At 43.6% G+C, this 18,846-nt stretch overlaps 1 protein-coding gene across 1 annotated transcript in view; it reads right to left on the bottom strand.

Moving 5' to 3' along the window:
• The window catches only part of LOC117542506 (cAMP-specific 3',5'-cyclic phosphodiesterase 4B-like), a gene marked incomplete at its 3' end in the record, with an annotated part of 115,257 nt that extends 98,071 nt beyond the window's left edge, over positions 1 to 17,186 (bottom strand). The window contains 1 exon segment of the mRNA XM_034210225.1: positions 16,113 to 17,186. Within this exon segment, the coding sequence (XP_034066116.1) occupies positions 16,113 to 16,336 (224 nt within the window).
• Between the last annotated feature and the right edge of the window lie 1,660 nt (positions 17,187 to 18,846).

The following is an 18,846-nucleotide window of genomic DNA, read 5'->3' as shown; positions in this document are numbered from 1 at the left end:
CATTCATGTTTAGTCAAATTGCACTATTCCTTAAATATATAATAGTTGGCAACTAGAGTTAAGAGTGGTGCAGCACATGATTACTGTATAAGTCTGTTCATTTTCAGTTTAACTTTGCTCTATTATTTTAATATATGTGGCAATAGTGGCCATGTCAAGGGTACCAACATTATCTATTTATGAATACTAAATTGTAGCAACTCATATTCTGGGAGTAGAGCACCAGGGACATCGAGGAGCTCAAATCAGTTCATGAAAAGGCCTCTCTCAGTTTATGTGTGTATAACTCAATGTGACACTAACTAAACAAACACGGCTGGAGAGCAGGGATTATGACCAGAAATTAACTGAAGGCAAACTGAGTCTTAATCATGGGACATACTGTACATGATGGAGAGAGACAGAGCAAGGGGGGAAGGCAGGTGAAAAATGGCATGAAGGACAGAATATTACAAGTTACAAAGCTTAGAAAGAGCAGACCAGGAATCATGGTGTTTCTGAAGGCATAGCAGTTTGAAATAGTAATATCTGTTCATAAAAAAGATTGTGCTAGCTTGTCTCATATGATAAACCTGTAAACCTGCACACTTAACATGTTACAACCTTTTAATATAGTAGTCTTTTTCTAATGGAAGCAGAAAGAAGACACATGTATTACATCTGTGTTCAGATAACTTCACAGCATAACATGGTGCCACTTTTTATTGCCAACATCCCAGCATGGATAAAAACTGGTCACATGGCACAATGTGACCTTTCTAATTCCTTAATACACAAATACAGAAAAAGAGCTGAGCCAGGAACAAATCGGCTAGAACATAGCTTGCCCCTGAGGTTTAGGACGTTGTTTATATGGTTGTAAGAAATGACACAAACTCACACAGATGGAGCAACAGACCGGCTAATAGCTAATATGCTATCAAAATGTGCTGCTTACTTGTTGTGATCATCTGACAATACTGAAATGATAAATGCAAGAAAAACATGTTTACAAGAACTTTTTACTTTAATATTAGATTATTACATTAAAGTTTGAATCCCTTCTGTTTACAGAGCTTTTATAAAATAGCTTTCAAGAAGGTATTCTCTCTAACCTCAAGCTTATTGGAAATTACATGTTACTTGTTAGACGCTTTTATCCAAAGCGACTTACATACTCAATACTGTGGACAATCACCACAGGAGCAATTTGGGGTGTAGTGTCTTGCCCAGGGACACAACGACATGCTGACTGCAGTGGGGTTTGAACCTGTGACCCCCTGATCCCAACACCAATGCACTAGTCCACTGCACCACACGCCTCCCTTAGAAATAAACTAAGGAGAGCCAGGCTTGTTTAGAGATAGACTTTTTTTTTAAATGTTGGCAACATGTATTTTTTGAGACTATTTGCAAACTATTACGACATTAGATTTGTAAAAAAGGTTAAAAAAACAGGCTACAGGCACTAAGAATGACTGTCAAACTTGCACACAAAAAAAGTATATACAAGGTTTCCTATTCGTGCAGATTTAGCTGACTTAAGCCATGCAATTTTTCAACAAAACCTTTGCATTAAATTAAACAGGTGATCTTAATCGTAAGCAGCCTCCTTAGTCGAACCATCTCAACATTCCTTCATCTTCCATATCTCTCAAACACAAGTACACAAAGAATGCACACATATATTTTTTTATCCGGGAACACATACTAACTGTAAACTATTCATCCTTTCCAGAAGTCCAAAATCTTCACCTCAGTTATTGCCCCACTCAAATGCACGCACACACACAAATACAGCAAAACCTAATTGTGTGGGTAGTGGTTTCCCCATAGGCCTGTATTGACAGTGAGTCGATAAGACAGGGACATATATGCGCGCACACACACACACACACACACACACACACACACACACACACACACACACACACACACACACACACACACACACACACACACACACACACACACACACACACACACACACACACAAAGAGTACATGTGGCAAGAAACAGACCACCAGAACGTATACACACATTCCTACTCCCACTCTGCACTTATGGACGCAGAAGACACTGATGGACAATGATGATGACAACATAACAACATAAAGATGACGAAAACAGCGATGACGTTTAAAATGTGACAATGTGTTAGTGTGTTGACAAAGTCTTGTTTATCAGATAGCAGCACAGCAGGTCTTATTGTACCAGAAGATTGTGATTCAGACTGAGTGTCTTGCAGCCAGACAGTCAGCAGACACTGGCTCAATGTTGGTTTGATGAATTTTGTGGAAATTTGAAAAACATTTCTACCATTGCTAACAGTGTTATGGGCAATTCTACGAAGACTATAATCACATGCATTCAGAAATAAAGTATAATTAGGAGTTGAACAGTAAACGCTGCTACAGCCTTTTTTAGTTCCAAGCCGCCCCCTAAAACATACCCTGTTATATTTTACCATGGGACTAAAATACAATATAATTTACACAACATCATGCTGTATTGTCATCAGACAGTTCTGAAGCTGCATCCTGGTTGTTTGATAAACTGTACTGTCTTGACTATTTTCATCTATTTATATTTGTAGACCATTTTATATTTTAATTCTGTGTTCTAATGCAAACCAATTTCCTTTGAGTTTTAAAACACTGTTCATGTACTAGCTAAGCAAAATGTAGTTGTTATCTGTTGACCAAGTTGGACCAGCTGACAACTAAGAACTGCGGAAATGTTTTTGACAATAACACAGTGCTTTTCTTACTTTGTTAATTCATCGTAAGCAGAAAATACTTCTATAACTTCAGTTACAGTAACTTTGCGATGCGGCTAGTCTGTGCTCGTTTGATAAGATAAAGCACAATGCAGCTCTGCCCCCGCTTCTGCCTCGCTGCACATTGTTGCCAGCTGAAAAAAAGGATGCTGCCACAGTTCCTTTCAGTCAGTGTGACAGACAGCAATCAAGAGGACAATAATCGCTCCTTCTTTCTCAGAGCAGACAGAAGGGGAAAAGGCAGAGAGGAAATGTACTGTTGCGTTCTGCTTACTTTAGCTCATACAAATGGTGCTTCAGAGCTCTTGATTTTAATGAATGCTTGTGCTCCTCTGAATAGGCTGAAAAGTACAGCTGGTACTTGGCACACACACACACACCACACACATACTAACATGACTAACAGGTTAAGGACACAGCTGTAGTCCCTTGTGGATGAAGTACTGTATGTGCATGTAGTGAAAAACACACGTGCCTGCTCAATCACTGCGTGGAATATGTTAACATAATAAGAAGCATAATACAAATAGATTCATCTTTATCACACACAAAACCCAACCCCCCCTCACTGCTCTGTTTCTTTTCGTCTCACTCTCTCCCTTTCCTTCACTCAGTTAATCTTACCTCAATCTAAAAGCGGATGTTTAGCATGTTTCTATGAGAAAATAAAAAGATATAGCTTGAATTGTAATTCCAAAAAAGATTTAAAAAATTGAAACTGGCTTGGACATGATTATTAAAACCTACAAATCTGAGTTGAATGTGAATAAAAGAGAGACATGGTGTCTGAAGCATCCCAAATTGCATTACAAATGTCACATTATCATGAGGTTAGATGGCAGGAGAGAGGGGAGGGGGGTTGTAGAAAGAAGACAAGCAGGAGGAGAAAATGGGATAAGGATGGGATATAATGGAGATAAATGAGTTCTCATTCATAACACTCCGTTCGATGTCTCACTATGGGATGCGCCTCAACGCGTATGCACATAGAAGCATCAATCTCATTACGCCAATCCTGATTGGCTGGTGATCTTGACCTCTACGTCAGGGAATCCACCCACCCTTTAAGTAGCTTGCGCCACGTCGCAGCGTCATTCAAACACCTCTTCTCGCTTCAGAGCACATCTCGAATATCAGTAGCCGGGCTAGCTTAACGGTCCACAGACTGAACCCAAGCTAACATTCGGTCGACGGGCGCTTGCCGGTTACTTTTTTGCTTTGCAGAAGAATTGAACAAATATGAACACACCAGTTAATATTGTAATCTGCCCCGCCGTTTTTTCTTTCGAAATAACGATAAGGTTTGATTTTTTCTTCAAAACAGTAACATACCTGTTGCTAGTTTATCCCTCCACGCCGACACCACGGCGAGCGAGGACGGACTCTTCTCTCCCTCACACCAGAGGAGACGGAGATAAGAAAGATATTAACACACCAGTTAATATTTTTTGGAGAAAAATCTACCCCGTCGTTTTTTCCTTTCGGAATAACGATAAGGTTGGATTTCTTTTCTCGGTAACATACCTATTACTAGCTTCTCCCTCCGCGCCGACACCCCGGCAAACGAGGATGGACCCTTCTCTCCCTCACACCAGAGGAGTCGGAGGCTCGACTCTGCGGGTTTAAGATCTCGAGCACAGACTCACACCAGGTCTGCTCGTCCTGCCTTGGGCTGGAACACGCCCAGGAAGCTATCGATACCCCCGGTTCGTGCGTTCCACCCGCGGAGGATGTCCTACAGCTGGATTATATGGAGGAGGATGAAGAGGATGCCTCTGAGTTCCTCTTATCCGACTCGGATGAGCACGAAGATGACATCTTCGTTTCATCTGCCCAGGCTGCCAAGCCGGAGGCGATGTCCGCTCCCCTGGGCGAAAGCACACCAGCTTCGCCCTGCCTCAGTATGGACTTGCAGGCCGTGTGCCAACGCGCTGCGTCCAGGCTGGACATCCCCTGGCCTGAAGTGGCCAAGGAGACCTCCAGATCTTGCTATGAGGGGAAGAACTTGCCCCAAGCAGCGAGGATGAGGAAGCAGCTTCTCCCAGTCTTTCCAGAGATGCTGGACGAGGTGTCGGTCTCGTGGAGAGACCGCCCTTTCAGCAACAAGGCCCCAATCCAGGGTGCCTCCTCTTTGGACTGTGACGGCCGCAGCTTTGTCCGCCAGGGCGCTCAACGTCTCCTCGCTGCTGACCGCCTACCAGGCGGAGCTCTGCGAGGACATGACGATCAAACCTGAGCCTGCCGTGTGGGACGAAATCGCAGCGATCACGGACATTTGCCTCCGTGTGCAGCGTTGTGCAGTCCAAGCCACGGGCAAAGCACTGGGGATAATGGTGGTACAGGAGAGAGCCAGGTGGCTTACCCTGACGAACCTTCCAGACCGGGAAAAAGAGGACATCTTGGACATGCCTATTGTTCCCGAGGGCATATTTGGCTCCGCTCTAGCTTCGTAGAAGACACGAGGCGAGGACGAGCTGGCCAAGAAAGTCTCCGGTTCCGGCAGCAGCCGCTCAGGCACAGCCGGCCCAGACTTTCAGCCACCAGCCTCCTCTCCTCTCCTCGATAAAGGAGCTGGAAGTTCACTGTTCTCCAGCTCCAGAACACGTTCCAGTGTGTTAGATGCTCATGTGTTTCCGGGGTGCAACCATGCCCCCATCTTCCCGCCGCCTCGAGTGATGTCAGAACGTCATCCTCAAGTTCGCGCCATGAGGGAAATGGACTTAACATCAACGACAGCAAGCTCCGCTGCTCGTTTAAGAAACACAAACACATGTCATCACTATTGTCTTTTAATAAATCATTTTCCACTGTCGTTTCCAGGCTTAAAGCCAATGGCGCAGTCAATAAAAATGAAAAGAAAGACAATAAAAACAATAAACAGTCTGACGTCTACCCCCCTTCTAAGAGTGGCTGCTACCTCTCTCAGAAGGCGGACGATGGACGGGGCTGTGAAGGCATCACCGCCACGCGCATGCGCAGTGTCGACCGGGGTTGTCAACCTGGGGTACCACCGTGTTCAGACACTAGAGGGCCCCATAACACAACAAATAAAGACACAGAGGGCAGACGGCAGGGATGTGACATCTCCACTCGCTTTGAGAAGCGAAAAGTGGAGGATGCTCACAGATTCTGCTTGGGTTTTCAAGACGATAACACAGGGTTACAGACTCCAATTCGCTGTCACCCCCCCTCACTTTTCGGGCATTCCGCATTCGCAAGCCCGGGGAGAGTCGGCCCATATTCTAGAGCAAGAGAATCCTCTCGCTACTAGACAAGAAGGCTATATCTATAATACCCTCCGAACAGAGTCAGAGCGGCTTTTATTCCAAGTATTTCCTCATTCTCAAACGGGGAGGGAACGGAATTCGGCCTATACTAGATTTGAGGGCTCTGAACAAATATCTCAAAAGATACAAATTCAGAATGCTCACTCACACATCTCTGTTGCGTCTCGTTCGCCTTTCAGGGTGTCTGTTACGAGTACAGAGTACTTCCCTTCGGTCTGTCTCTCAGCCCACGAGTGTTTGTACGGTGTACGGAAGCCGCGATAGCCCCGTTAAGACAACAGGGTATTCGCCTGGCAACTTATCTGGACGATTGGCTCCTTCTCGCACAGTGGGAGCAAGAGGCTATTACGCAGACGAATGTCCTCGTAAAAACACCTGCTCGACCTGGGTTTCGTAATAAACACAGAAAAGAGCATGTTGTCCCCAGCCCAGACTGTACTCTTCCCGGGCCTACGCCTGAATTCGGTGCCCTTTACAGCCCGCCTGTCAGCAGAGAGAGTGAAAGCCTTCAGGGCTTGCCTCACTCATTTCCAGCCACGCAAATATGTTCTCTTCAGATCATGTCTGCGGTTACTGGGGCTCATGGCGTCATCCGTCCTGGTGGAACGACTGGGACGCTTACACATGAGGGAGTTTCAGCGCTGGGTAGCTGCCCTCAGACCGGACCCCATGCGTCATGGCGCGCGGAGAGTGATGGTCACTATGAAATGCATAATGGCACTGCGCCACTGGCTGCACCCGACTTTTCTAGTACGGGGCGTGCCTATGGGTGCTGTCCTATCGCGGAAGGTGGTCACCACAGACGCATGTCTGACGGTCTGGGGGGGTATATACGAAGGTCGACCTGTGAGGGTTTTCTGGAGCAGAGACCTCCAACGGTCACACATAAATTATCTGGAGCTTTTAGCGGTGTTCCTCACCCTGAAACGCTTTCTGCCTTTTCTCAGAGGACATCATGTCCTCATGAGGACAGACAACACGACCACAATATCGTATATAAACCGCCAAGGGGGTTTGCGTTCTCTCCAGTTACACATGCTGGCACGCAAACTGATCTTATGGAGCTGCGGACGTCTCCTCTCTCTGAGAGCGACGCACGTACCGGGAGTGATGAACCTCGGGGCAGATCTGCTGTCCAGAGGTGCACCACTATATGCAGACTGGACTCTACATCCAATAATTGTGAGTCAGCTGTGGGTGCGTTACGGCCGGGCCGCGGTGGATCTGTTAGCATCAAAAGAAAACGCTCAATGTCAGCTGTTCTTTTCAATGCACGATTTAAACACACCGTTAGGCGTGGACGCGCACGTTTGGCCTCCGGTCCTTCTGTACGCGTTCCCACCCCTGGCTTTGATACCCCCAACTCTGGCCAGAGTGAGAGAACAACGCCACACACTGATCCTGATAGCTCCACACTGGCCTGCAATATACTGGCTGGCGGAGATATATCAGCTGCTGTGCGGGCAGCCATGGCAGCTCCCGCTACGCAGGGACATACTGTCTCAGGCGGGGGGGACGATTTTTCACCCACACCCAGAGCGCTTGGCACTATGGGCCTGGCCCGTCAGTGGTATAACCTCAATACAGTGGGACTCCCTCAGAAGGTGATAAACACTATTCAGAGTGCAAGAGCTTCCTCCACCAGGTCCCTCTATGACTGTAAGTGGAGGGTGTTTGAGGAGTGGTGCCTTCAAAAAGGACACATCTCTTTTCAATGTCCTGTCGGGGTGATTCTATCATTTCTACAGGACCTGATTGATAAACACAGAGCTTTCTCTACGATCAAAGTGTACCTGGCTGCTATTGCTGCATGCCATGTGGGCTTTGAGGGAAAGACGGCTAGCCAACATCCCTTGGTCTGCCGTTTTATGAAAGGGGCTCGCACATGTACCCCCATTGACATTGAGGCATTTCCTCCGCCACTGTGTTCCTCTGAGGAACAGCGGCCGAATTTGCTGTGCCCAGTCCGTGCTTTACGCACCTACACTGAACAAAAATATAAACGCAACACTTTGTTTTTGCTCCTATTTTTCATGAGATGAACTCAAAGATCTAAAACATTTTTTATATACACAAAATAACCATTTCTCTCAAATATTGTTCACAAATCTGAAAAAATCACACATGGCCACAATAAAAGGCCACTCTGAAACGTGCATTTTTGCTTTATTGGGGGGGTCTGGGGGGGGTCCGAAAACCAGGCAATATCTGGTGTGAGGGGTAGGGGTAGGGTTAGGGTAATGTTGTGAATCGAGTGGCCCATGGTGGTGGTGGGGTTATGGTATGGGCAGGCGTATGTAATGGACGACGAACACAGGCCACTCAATTCACAACATTACCCTAACCCTAACCCTACCCCTACCCCTCACACCAGATACTGCCTGGTTTTCGGACGCCCCCAAACCCCCCCCAATAAAGCAAAAATGCACGTTTCAGAGTGGCCTTTTATTGTGGCCATTCTAAGGCACACCTGTGCAATAATCATGCTGTCTAATCAGCATCTTGATATGCCACACCTGTGAGGTGGGATGGATTATCTCGGCAAAGGAGAAGTGCTCACTATCACAGATTTTTTCAGATTTTTGAACAATATTTGAGAGAAATGGTTATTTTGTGTATATAGAAAATGTTTTAGATCTTTGAGTTCATCTCATAAAAAATGGGAGCAAAAACAAAAGTGTTGCGTTTATATTTTTGTTCAGTGTATATGGACAGGTCAAAAGAGTTTCGATGCAATGACCAACTCTTTGTATCCTGGGCTAACCCTCATAAGGGCAAGCCCGTTACCAGGCAACGGCTCTCCCACTGGATTGTGGAAGCGATTGCTCTGGCTTATACGAGTCAGGGTTTGCAAGCACCAACGGGCCTGCGTGCTCATTCTACTCGTGGACTGGCTACATCCTGGGCTTTGTTCAAGGGTGTTTTCATCCAAGACATTTGTGCAGCAGCGAGCTGGTCCTCACCGCTCACTTTTGTCCGCTTTTACAGGCTAGATGTCTCTGCTCCAAGTGTGGCCCGCGCAGTGCTGGGCCCCGTGTTGAGACAGGGTTCTACCTGTTAAGTTCTGGTTGTTTTGGTGATTTTCTAGATAAGCATTTCTAGCAATATGGGAGTTTCAATATCCCATAGTGAGACATCGAACGGAGTGTTATGAATGAGAACTATAGGTTACTTACGTAACTCCAGTTCTCAGAGTAACATGAAGTGAGATGTCTCACCAGACGGCCCTTCTTGCTAAGGCGAAACGAGAAGAGGTGCTTATTTTGAATGACGCTGCGACGTACCGCAAGCTACTTAAAGGGTGGGTGGATTCCCTGACGTAGACGTCAAGATCACCAGCCAATCAGGATTGGCGTAATGAGATTGATGCTTCTGTTTGCATACGCGTTGAGGCGCATCCCATAGTGAGACATCTCACTTCATGTTACTCTGAGAACTGGGGTTACGTAAGTAACCTATAGTTTTCTGTTGCTTCCTGAATGCTAGTGCTAAAGGCCACATGTATTTTAGGCAAGGACCAGTGCCTGCAGCAATAAAATGGCCACAAAATGCTGACTCATGAATCATTGTTTAACATCTATCCATTTTTTTTTTTAAATGTGTTAAAAGTCAATTGAGACTAAATTGACCTGGTAATGAGTAAACATCTCATGGAATGGAGTGTAACGGGGAATTGAGGTTTATCTGTACATGAATGATCCATTTCATTATATTTAACATTATAATAAACTATGAATTAAATGACTCCTTGAAATGTGAAGGGTTCGCTATTACTTTCGATCGAAAAAGCAACCACAAAGTTAAAGGTTTGGTATGATAAAAAACTATTTTTTTCACAATGTTGTGTGTATTTTAAGCAATATATAAAAACAATGAAGCAAATGACTTTAAAAAGGTTGCTGCATACTGCTGATCCCACTGGGAATCAGCATCAGTTTGTGTTTTCATTGTTTCTGTGTAATAGTTGAAGAATAATATTTCAATAGTCATAATTGGGTTAAAAGGTTATCCCAGGACTGGAAATATAGTGAGAATGGCATTAGTTTAACATTTTGAAAATATGTACTGGTCACCATAATAATCCTGTTTATGTTTAAATATGTTTTTATCATATTCAATGAACGAGCCTCCGAGAGGAGGGAAAAGTAAAAAAAACCTTTACAGAAAATTGAAGCATGACTTTTCTCATCACAGTACAATTAGTCCTACAATCCCTGTGACCTTTATTCTAATTTTTTGCTGTATCTTATCTTCTCTTGCTCTGATGGTTTTGAAGAGTTGTAAAGTGTATTCTGTGGTGTGTTTTCCCAAAAGCCGGTTCAAACTTGTTTAATGAATATCGTACATATTCATGTGTATGCATTAAAAAACATTGCTGTAGCGACAGTAGATAATAGGCATCCATTTTGACTTGTTGAGCGCCTTTCTTTCACAAAATACAGTAGCTGCAAGATGACAGGTAACCATTTAACAACCTATTTATTCTTAAGGCTTCACAAATGCACAAATGGAAGAAAGAATTTGATGTCTTCATCATAACCACTGCACTGAAAAGACTTGCATTGCTGCTTGGTAGACCATATACAGCAAAGTGCAGAAGGGGCAATGGTGGCAAGCAATACAGCGCATCAGTTAAATGCAAAGTGACAGCAGTGTGAGTACATGGTACAGTATGTTCTTTACAGTAGCTTAAAGCAACCGCCGAGACATCCCAGGGGAACAAGCGCTTACCTTCTCATCAGCCCTTTACCACTGCATGCATGCAGATTTAAAGACTTCATGAGGTAACCAAGCAGTCGAGTTGGTTAATGTGAAATTAATTAATCCCTTCTGTTGCTTTATTAAGAGTGGATGTAGACTAAAACCCACCTCCAGGACACATAATGTAATTACTGAGCAGTTATGAAATCAACACAAACAGTCTGAGAATGTAATAACTGTCGAAATGTGAAAGGGTGTGAAACATGTCACCCATGAATTGCCACAACTTTCTGTCCCTTGAATCTCATCCTTGGCAAAGATAACACCATACGGGCATCCTAACATGCACACAGGCACAATCAACCATCAGCCATCACACTCCTCCACCCATCCGTCATAGTAGACTTTCTGCTCGACTGGTTCGGTACAGGGAGATGGGAGAGAGAGATGGAGAGTGCTGAAGCGAGTCATGCAGTGTGAGAGAACGAGGAGGAGGAAGAGGGGAAGAGGAGGTAGCCTGGTTTCAGACCTCTGAATCACCGGCCACATCACCAAGTTTATCAGTGACTCAAAGAGAAACGATGCTGCTCTTGTGAATGGCTATTTTGTGGTTGCAGAAACAACCGAGCCAATTAGAATCTTTGTGGGCGGGACAAATGCAGGTGACGTTACAAAGCTTTGCCAGATTCAGACTGAAATGGACATATGCATGCTTGGACAGTGACCAAGTACATCAGCAAATGTGTTGGCCCTCCGGTTGACTGCACTGCATTAAACTGCATATAAGAATATGTTGGCGTATAGAGTTGTGTAGATGATTAAGACCAACCTATCTATTGCCGGTGTCCTACTAGTAGTCTCCTTCTGTGTCCTTAATGTTAAAACACTAGATGGCAAAAACAAATATATTAAACAGGTTTAGTATTTGTCTCAAGACTATTTAACCACGCACCTCCTTTGTTTATCTGTTATTAGCACCCTGCTCTTAAGTGTCTAAATAAAGGATAAGAATAGATTGAGAAGAGAAAACTGGAAATTAGCATCTTTGACTCGGACTTTGTCATTTCTTTGTATTAAGCACCACTTTCTCTCTTGCTTAACTTATCGTGATTCGTGACACATGTGATTTTGGCAAACCTGTTAAAAGGAACCAAAACAGTTCAAAAAGACAATATTTGACACACAGCGACCGTCATTTCCAGAATTATTTACAACAAATAAAAACACATGTCAAGTAAAAAGAGATGAGGGAAGTCTAGTATTTTTTAAAGGGAAAGGGCTACATCTATAACAAGATGTCTTAACATGTATCAAGTTTATGATAGACGTTCAAGCCATTTCCTTTGTAATACAATAGTGTCTCTTTTTGTGTTTTTGTCTGTCTCTTACTGAAGTGAGCAGTTGGCGTAAACACACTGGCTACAGCAGGAACAATAATCATGTCAAGTCTTCCCTGACGTCCATAGAAAAATGATTTTGGCCGCATCACTGATGCGAGTAGAGAAAGAAACAAATCAATAGCAGACGAAAGGCTGGACAGAAAAGTGTGGCGAGATGGATATTTAGACTTTTGAGCTATGGTAAATAACCGTCTGTGGATCGGCCTCTGTTGTTTTTGCTGGGGCTGACTCCTCTGTGGTAAACAAGGTCTGTCTCTTTATATCTATTTTTGTATAAGTGAAAATGTTCTCCCTCCACCATTTATTTGGCTTCCCGGTTATCTCTCACATCTCATTGATGTCAACACAGGAGGCCAAGATCAACATAATTTAAGTAAGCACTTGTTTCCGTTATAGCCTTACTAAAAAGAAAAACGCCTACATTTTTTCACATTTCACAGATATGTTGGTGTCATTAACTTTAGTTTTGTGTTTGGTAATGTTACATGTTAAAAAGTCACTATTCAACATCCACATTTTAAGAAAGAGTGATTCTTCTTGTGTTCTTCCGCATTTTTACCTCTCTCCCTTCGTACTATTCCTGTGGCAGTTTCTCATTTCCCCTCATATTACCCCCTCTCTCTCCTTAACGTGCTATCTGCGAGTGGAAAACAGAGCGATCATATGCCCAGCCGGCCATCAAACATTTAACGTCACGTGGTGCTTTGGCGTGCAAAAGAGAAAAAGACTGAGAAAAAAGACACAGAAAGAGGGATAGGGGAATGCTTACAAAAGAGACATGGGCAGACATGGGAAAAACACAAGAGAGGAAAAGAAGACGGACATTGAAGAAGCCCTATAAAGAAAACATTTTTGAAACCTAGGAAAGAAGCAGGATGAGGCAGACAAAGAGAGCGTAAAAGAGACAGAGAGAGACAAAGAAAGAGACAGGAGGCACCAGCTCAAACAGAAGAATCATTGTCTGCGTGCCAGTAGGTCAGGAGTTCACCGCAAGGACGGAATTTATATCATTGATCACACAAGAGTTTGGAAAACTTGCTGCATGGTTTGGATTGAAGTTGGCAATATCATCACCGTTTAAAACTCCAGGCAGCACAACATGAAAACAATATCCAGGCCATGAGCAGAAAGAGAGACAAGAAGTGCTAGAGAAAATAATGGGCATTTTTTTTTAAAGGCGGCGAGAAAGAATGTCTGGCTATATAATCATGATAATATTTAGAAGTGTGTGTGTGTGTGTGTGTGTGTGTGTGTGTGTGTGTGTGTGTGTGTGTGTGTGTGTGTGTGTGTGTGGTGTGTGTGTGTGTGTGTGTGTGTGTGTGTGTGTGTGTGTGTGTGTGTGTGTGTGTACGTGAAAAATACGTGCAAAATGATAATTGTGTTGTGTTTATGAGCAGATAGTGACTGAGATAATATATCTGTAAAATGTATCTGTATGTTTATGATTAAGTTATTTTAAAATGTGCTTACATCTTAATATTTTTAATTGAATCCACATCAAGACAAAAACAGCTTTGTGACTTTTTCATGACCAAAAAATAACCCCTGAGCCAATGGTTTGGAAGAAAAGCAACAGTTGAAAGGAATCTTCTCATGTTATTATGATAGAAGTTGTTTAAGAACTCTTACTTTATATCTATTTGTTGAAGTGATTTATCACTTGGTAATGATTGTCCGAGATGATTAATGCAGTGCTACATTTTGGAGAATGTATAATAAGATGATAACAGAGTATGAGTTTTACATTCATCCAACACAGTAGAAAAGGTCTGGCCAACAGTCATTCATCATCCTAAAAAAATAAGGCTCAGATGGGGAGACAATTATTATAATGCAATGGTAATGATTTTTTGAGGCATTAACCAGCTTATCTAATGTCATGGACAAAGCAGACTGCAGTTATCAATCTTGCAATCATTACTTACACTTTTTATTAACTATAAACTATATTCTGATAACATGTACAAAAAGGTTAACACACCTGGTATATTACAGCAAGTGTCATTTCCCTTTAATGTACACATTTGTTTAACCTCATTGTCCTGATTGCCATGCATGACAGTGGAATCTTTTTTGGGCTCTGGGCTTTGTTTGTTAATCTCTTTATTTCCAATGTTAGCTTTGTACCTGTCACTTAGAGCATTTGAGAGTGAGCATGATGGACCTCGGTGTCTCGCTCAAGGACACTTAATCATGAAAGTGGCTGTTAATGGACCGGCGAAGCACTTAATGGTTATGATGGGTGTTACGGGTGTTGTTGTGTCGTCAATCGAGCCTATGTACTGTGGACTTATGAGAATAAACAAGGTAAAGGACACTAGTGGCATCGTAAATATTTCAAAATGAAGTTATTTTCCTTGTTATTCCCCCTGTACCAAACCAGCCCCGCAAATCTCCCTGTCTCCTCAGAAATAGGCTGAACAATGACAGAGAGAGAAGATTAACAGACGAGTCCCCGCTCTGCCGGCTGCTGGGGAGGGAGCAGAGAGCGAGAGATACAGGGAGATAAGACAACATAAACATCCATTACATTCACAAATGCAATATGTGCCTCTAAAAAAACACACAAATAGCATCAACAATAACTAAAACATTCACAATTATGACCGCACTAACATGACACACACAGAAAAAACACATATCTGCTTTCCATCATACAAACAGTCTAGCATGTAGACAAACAGGAGCAGATTCTTATCTTACTTATTTCCTTTCCCTCCTAACCCCAACAGAGGCTGTTTCTTTCAAGCAGAGACAAGCCAGCTTTATCATGTTACCACAAAATCGTATACATATGACACATTTCATTAATTTCTAGTATGTGTTCATGGGTATAGGTTAATTCCTTATTTTGCAGACAATGGTTTTCACCTTCACAACAAAGACAAAATAAAGCATCTCTGCTTGCCCTGCCTAATTTGAACCAATTTACTGCAACTGCTGTTTTTATGAGGGATAAGAGTCACCTTGAGCCTTTGTAGTCAAATCCCACCAGCTATTTTCCACGCCTCTAATCCATACATTGCATAACATAGCAAGCTCTCCATTTATTCCTACTAGTGCCCTAACTGCTGCAAAGGATGAGGTAGACTCCGGGAGAGACAGGGGGATGGGGCACAACATTATGCAACATATATGAGGTATAAAGTAAATATGAGAATACATTATTTTCAATACACTGATATTTTTAAATAAAAGTCAAACTCACAGCTTCTGGGCTTTTTCTGGAGAAAAAGCATATTCTATTTTGTGGAATGCTTTTTTCATTTTGAGATAAGCTTGTGTTGTGTTCTGTGTAGACATCCATTTGTTCATTGGGGTTGTGAACCCAAAAAAGGTTGAGAAGCACCATGTTGCGTAACGCACCAAACACCGTCCACATCACTGCATCCATCCAAAATAAGCACTGATTCAATCAGACATCAATTGTACCCAGGTACAGGGCAGGGATGGACTTCATCAAAATGGAGGACAGGGGAGTCGGCTGAATGTGACTTCATTCCATTATGTAATCATCTAACCCAGTGACAAATCCCCAGACAGTAACCCTCTCATTTATTTTTGGCCCTTTTACAATCATTTCTCAAAACAGTTTTTCTTGTTAGTAGAGATTGTGACTCATTTTCTCAAAATAATCTCAATTTCTCTACCATTCCCCCTTGTTAGCTGTCTGTTTAACCCCTCTGCATCTTACATGATTCATCTACCCATCTCTCAGCTTACATCCCTTTTCCTTACATTCCCCCAACCTCCCACTGTTACTAACCATCTCTCCTAATCCCCCCCGCCACCAACAGATTCAATGCTTCAGTTTCCTCTTTTTATCCAAACCATTCCCCTCTCCATATTATCTCTCCTTACTCTAATCTTCTGTCACATCCCTCAACCACTGCACATTTATTCTCTTTCCTTTATGTCTCAACACTCCTTCTTATTTCTTCAATGACCCAGCACCACAGGCCTTACCAGGTATGGGCCACAGTGAAGCGTCGTCTCTGTCTGATGCTCTTGTTGACCATCAGCTTGCGGAAGAGGCGCGGGGAGCTTCTTGGGGACAGTTTGGGAGACGTGGCGCCCCTCTTCCCTCCCCCCACACCTGGGATTTTGGGAGGCTCTAGCTCCAGGTGCATGTGCTCCTTGAATGTCCGGATGCAGGAGTCCATGTCAACGCTCAGCTCGTTGGATGACATTCCCACGGGCTGGGTTCAGTCTTTCTGTCCTCTTACAAATACAGTCCCTTCCTGTTTCACTTCAGTCATCAGCTGCTCATGTACAGCTTATTTTTCATCATCCAGACACCAGAGAAGTTTGCGCTGGGTTGAAATGTTGTAGCCGAAATATTGAGACTACCTCACACACAAACATTCACCCAGGAAAAGGCCAGCTCACATACCCTTTTGTTGTTTGTGCTGCCTCCTTGCTTTCTATCCTTCCTCCTTTTCTACCGCTTCTTCACGGGTTAAGGGATTAGCCAGCCAGCAGTGGTGCCCTCGCCCTCTCTCTTTCCTTTTGGATAAAGCAACGTGCTTTCCTGCTGGTCTTCTGTTCATCAGAGGTTCTTAGAGGTGCTTTACCCACAGCAGGGTCACATGCAGCTCATACCAGGAGAGAAGAATTCCTCTTTTCTCAACACAGCCTCTCTTCCATTTCCCTCCTGGTGTTGCTGTCTGAAACGTGCTCCCCCCAGTGCTTCTCTGTGTCCCTCTCTCACAGTTGGTGCCTGCTGGATGCCCACCTCAGTACCAACTCTTTCTCTTAGTCCATCCAGGCTGCTTGATGTTGGAGTATTTCCCTTATGAAAGATTCAGAAGGGCTGAACGCTGCTCTCTGCCTCCTCCTGTCTTGTTCTCCCCTCCATCAAGCACCGCTTGACTGACCTCCTCTCTCCGCAAACAGCCCCCACTTCTCTGAAAGGCACTCCCGGTGTGGCACAGAGTGACTTCCACTATGCAGAGCCTCAAGTCAGATTCCCTTTCACTTGCACAGTCAAAGTGCTGAGCTGCGCAGAGCAAAGCACGCAGGCAAATGCTTCACTTGCTGTTTCATTCAGAATATACACAAGGAGCTGAGAGCAGGCACGCAGCGAGTGCAAGCCACACCTCCCCTGTTAAGGATTGGCTGGTGGTTGTTGTGACGACAAGCAGGCAGGCACAGTAACAGGTTGTCAAATTTATTATTTATTTTCTGTTTAGCTGGGATTTGTGGTAATGTTTCTGATGATGTTGTGACCTTTAGTGAGGCAGGCAACTGGTGAGTGCAGGCCAAGAAAAAAATTGCAATTTGGATGGGCGATAAAGGCAAACAGCGTAATGCGCATCAGTGAGGAAAAACATACACACTGCAACAAAGGTCAATCCATTCAAATAAACAGTCTAAAGCATGCTACTGACTGAGCCTGTTGTCTCTTTGCAGTAAGAATGAAACCACAAATAACTTATTACATACCGTTTTTTTCGATTACAATTCCACAACGCACGCACACACACGCACACACACACACACACACACACACACACACACACACACACACACACACACACACACACACACACACACACACACACACACACACACACACTCTCACTTTTAGCCATCCATAATTCTGTCTGAGAAGAAGCAATTAAACCGTGAGATTGCCTCAGTATGTAGAGAAATAAATAAATAATTGATAGAGGCATTTCAGATACACATCCTCACACAGAGGGCCACACTGAGTGATGAAAAGGAGAGAGAATAAGAAGAGCAATGCCTTAAAGGTAGAGGGATGGGAGTATAAGGGAGACAAATCCAAAAGGAACATCAGAAGAGGTAGAATGGCAGCATGACGAATATTGGAAATGTGAGCACTTGCTCGTCTGCTCTGTGGACTGATTTGTTTTGGTTGTGAGTCACTGATGCTTCGGAGCCATCTAGGCATGGAGAGTTTTCTCACTAAATGCTTGCCAATAAAACCTTTGAAAAATAGTCTTACCCAGGATGTTTATAAAGAAGAATATACTTGTAGTAATATGTGTCAACGGGGCACAGCACACTGTGTGTCAGTTAGTGGTTAAAAGTCAGACAACGATGCATGGCATTCCCTGGCTCAGCTATTCAAAGTACAATCACAAAATACAACAGTTGACAAAGGGTTACAAATAACCATCCTGTAGTTTTCTTACTGACTAATACATCCCAGGAGCATCCAATACGATATGTGAGCTGTCTGCACAGTGTGTGAAAAACGTATGAGAAACTAGAACATTCATTCACTTTTCTATTGAACAATGTCAAAACGGAGGCAAACAAAGGAAGCCTACTTCACACTAACTTTGGAGATTTGCAAAGAAGGCCCAAAACAACGATGCTAGCGAGGAATCTGCTGTGTTTAGTAACAACAATAACTGGAGAATGAACAGTTAGGATAAGTAAGAGTCTTGTTGCTAGCACTAGTAGTAGATACATGTTCGACTATAGAGTAACTGTTGAATCTGAGGTCTCAATGGAAAAAGCAGCTCAAGAGAGGATGATGAACAGGTGTGGCACAGGGCTGTGGTACCATCCACTGCAACTTCAAGTGATCTCCCCCATAACTAAACACATGCACAATGAAGAGAGAAGAATCTGTGGATGTGTGTGTTGTAAGCAATTGTTGAATGCCTTGTGGGCAAAGAAGCAAAGGCTTTGCTTGATTGCAAGTAAAGGATGAGCATTCATCAGA

The sequence above is a fragment of the Gymnodraco acuticeps genome, unplaced genomic scaffold (assembly GCF_902827175.1).
Source record: "Gymnodraco acuticeps unplaced genomic scaffold, fGymAcu1.1, whole genome shotgun sequence".
Taxonomy (NCBI): domain Eukaryota; kingdom Metazoa; phylum Chordata; class Actinopteri; order Perciformes; family Bathydraconidae; genus Gymnodraco; species Gymnodraco acuticeps.
Note: the sequence above shows the minus strand (reverse complement) of the source record. Positions and strands in the feature narration are given on the sequence as shown.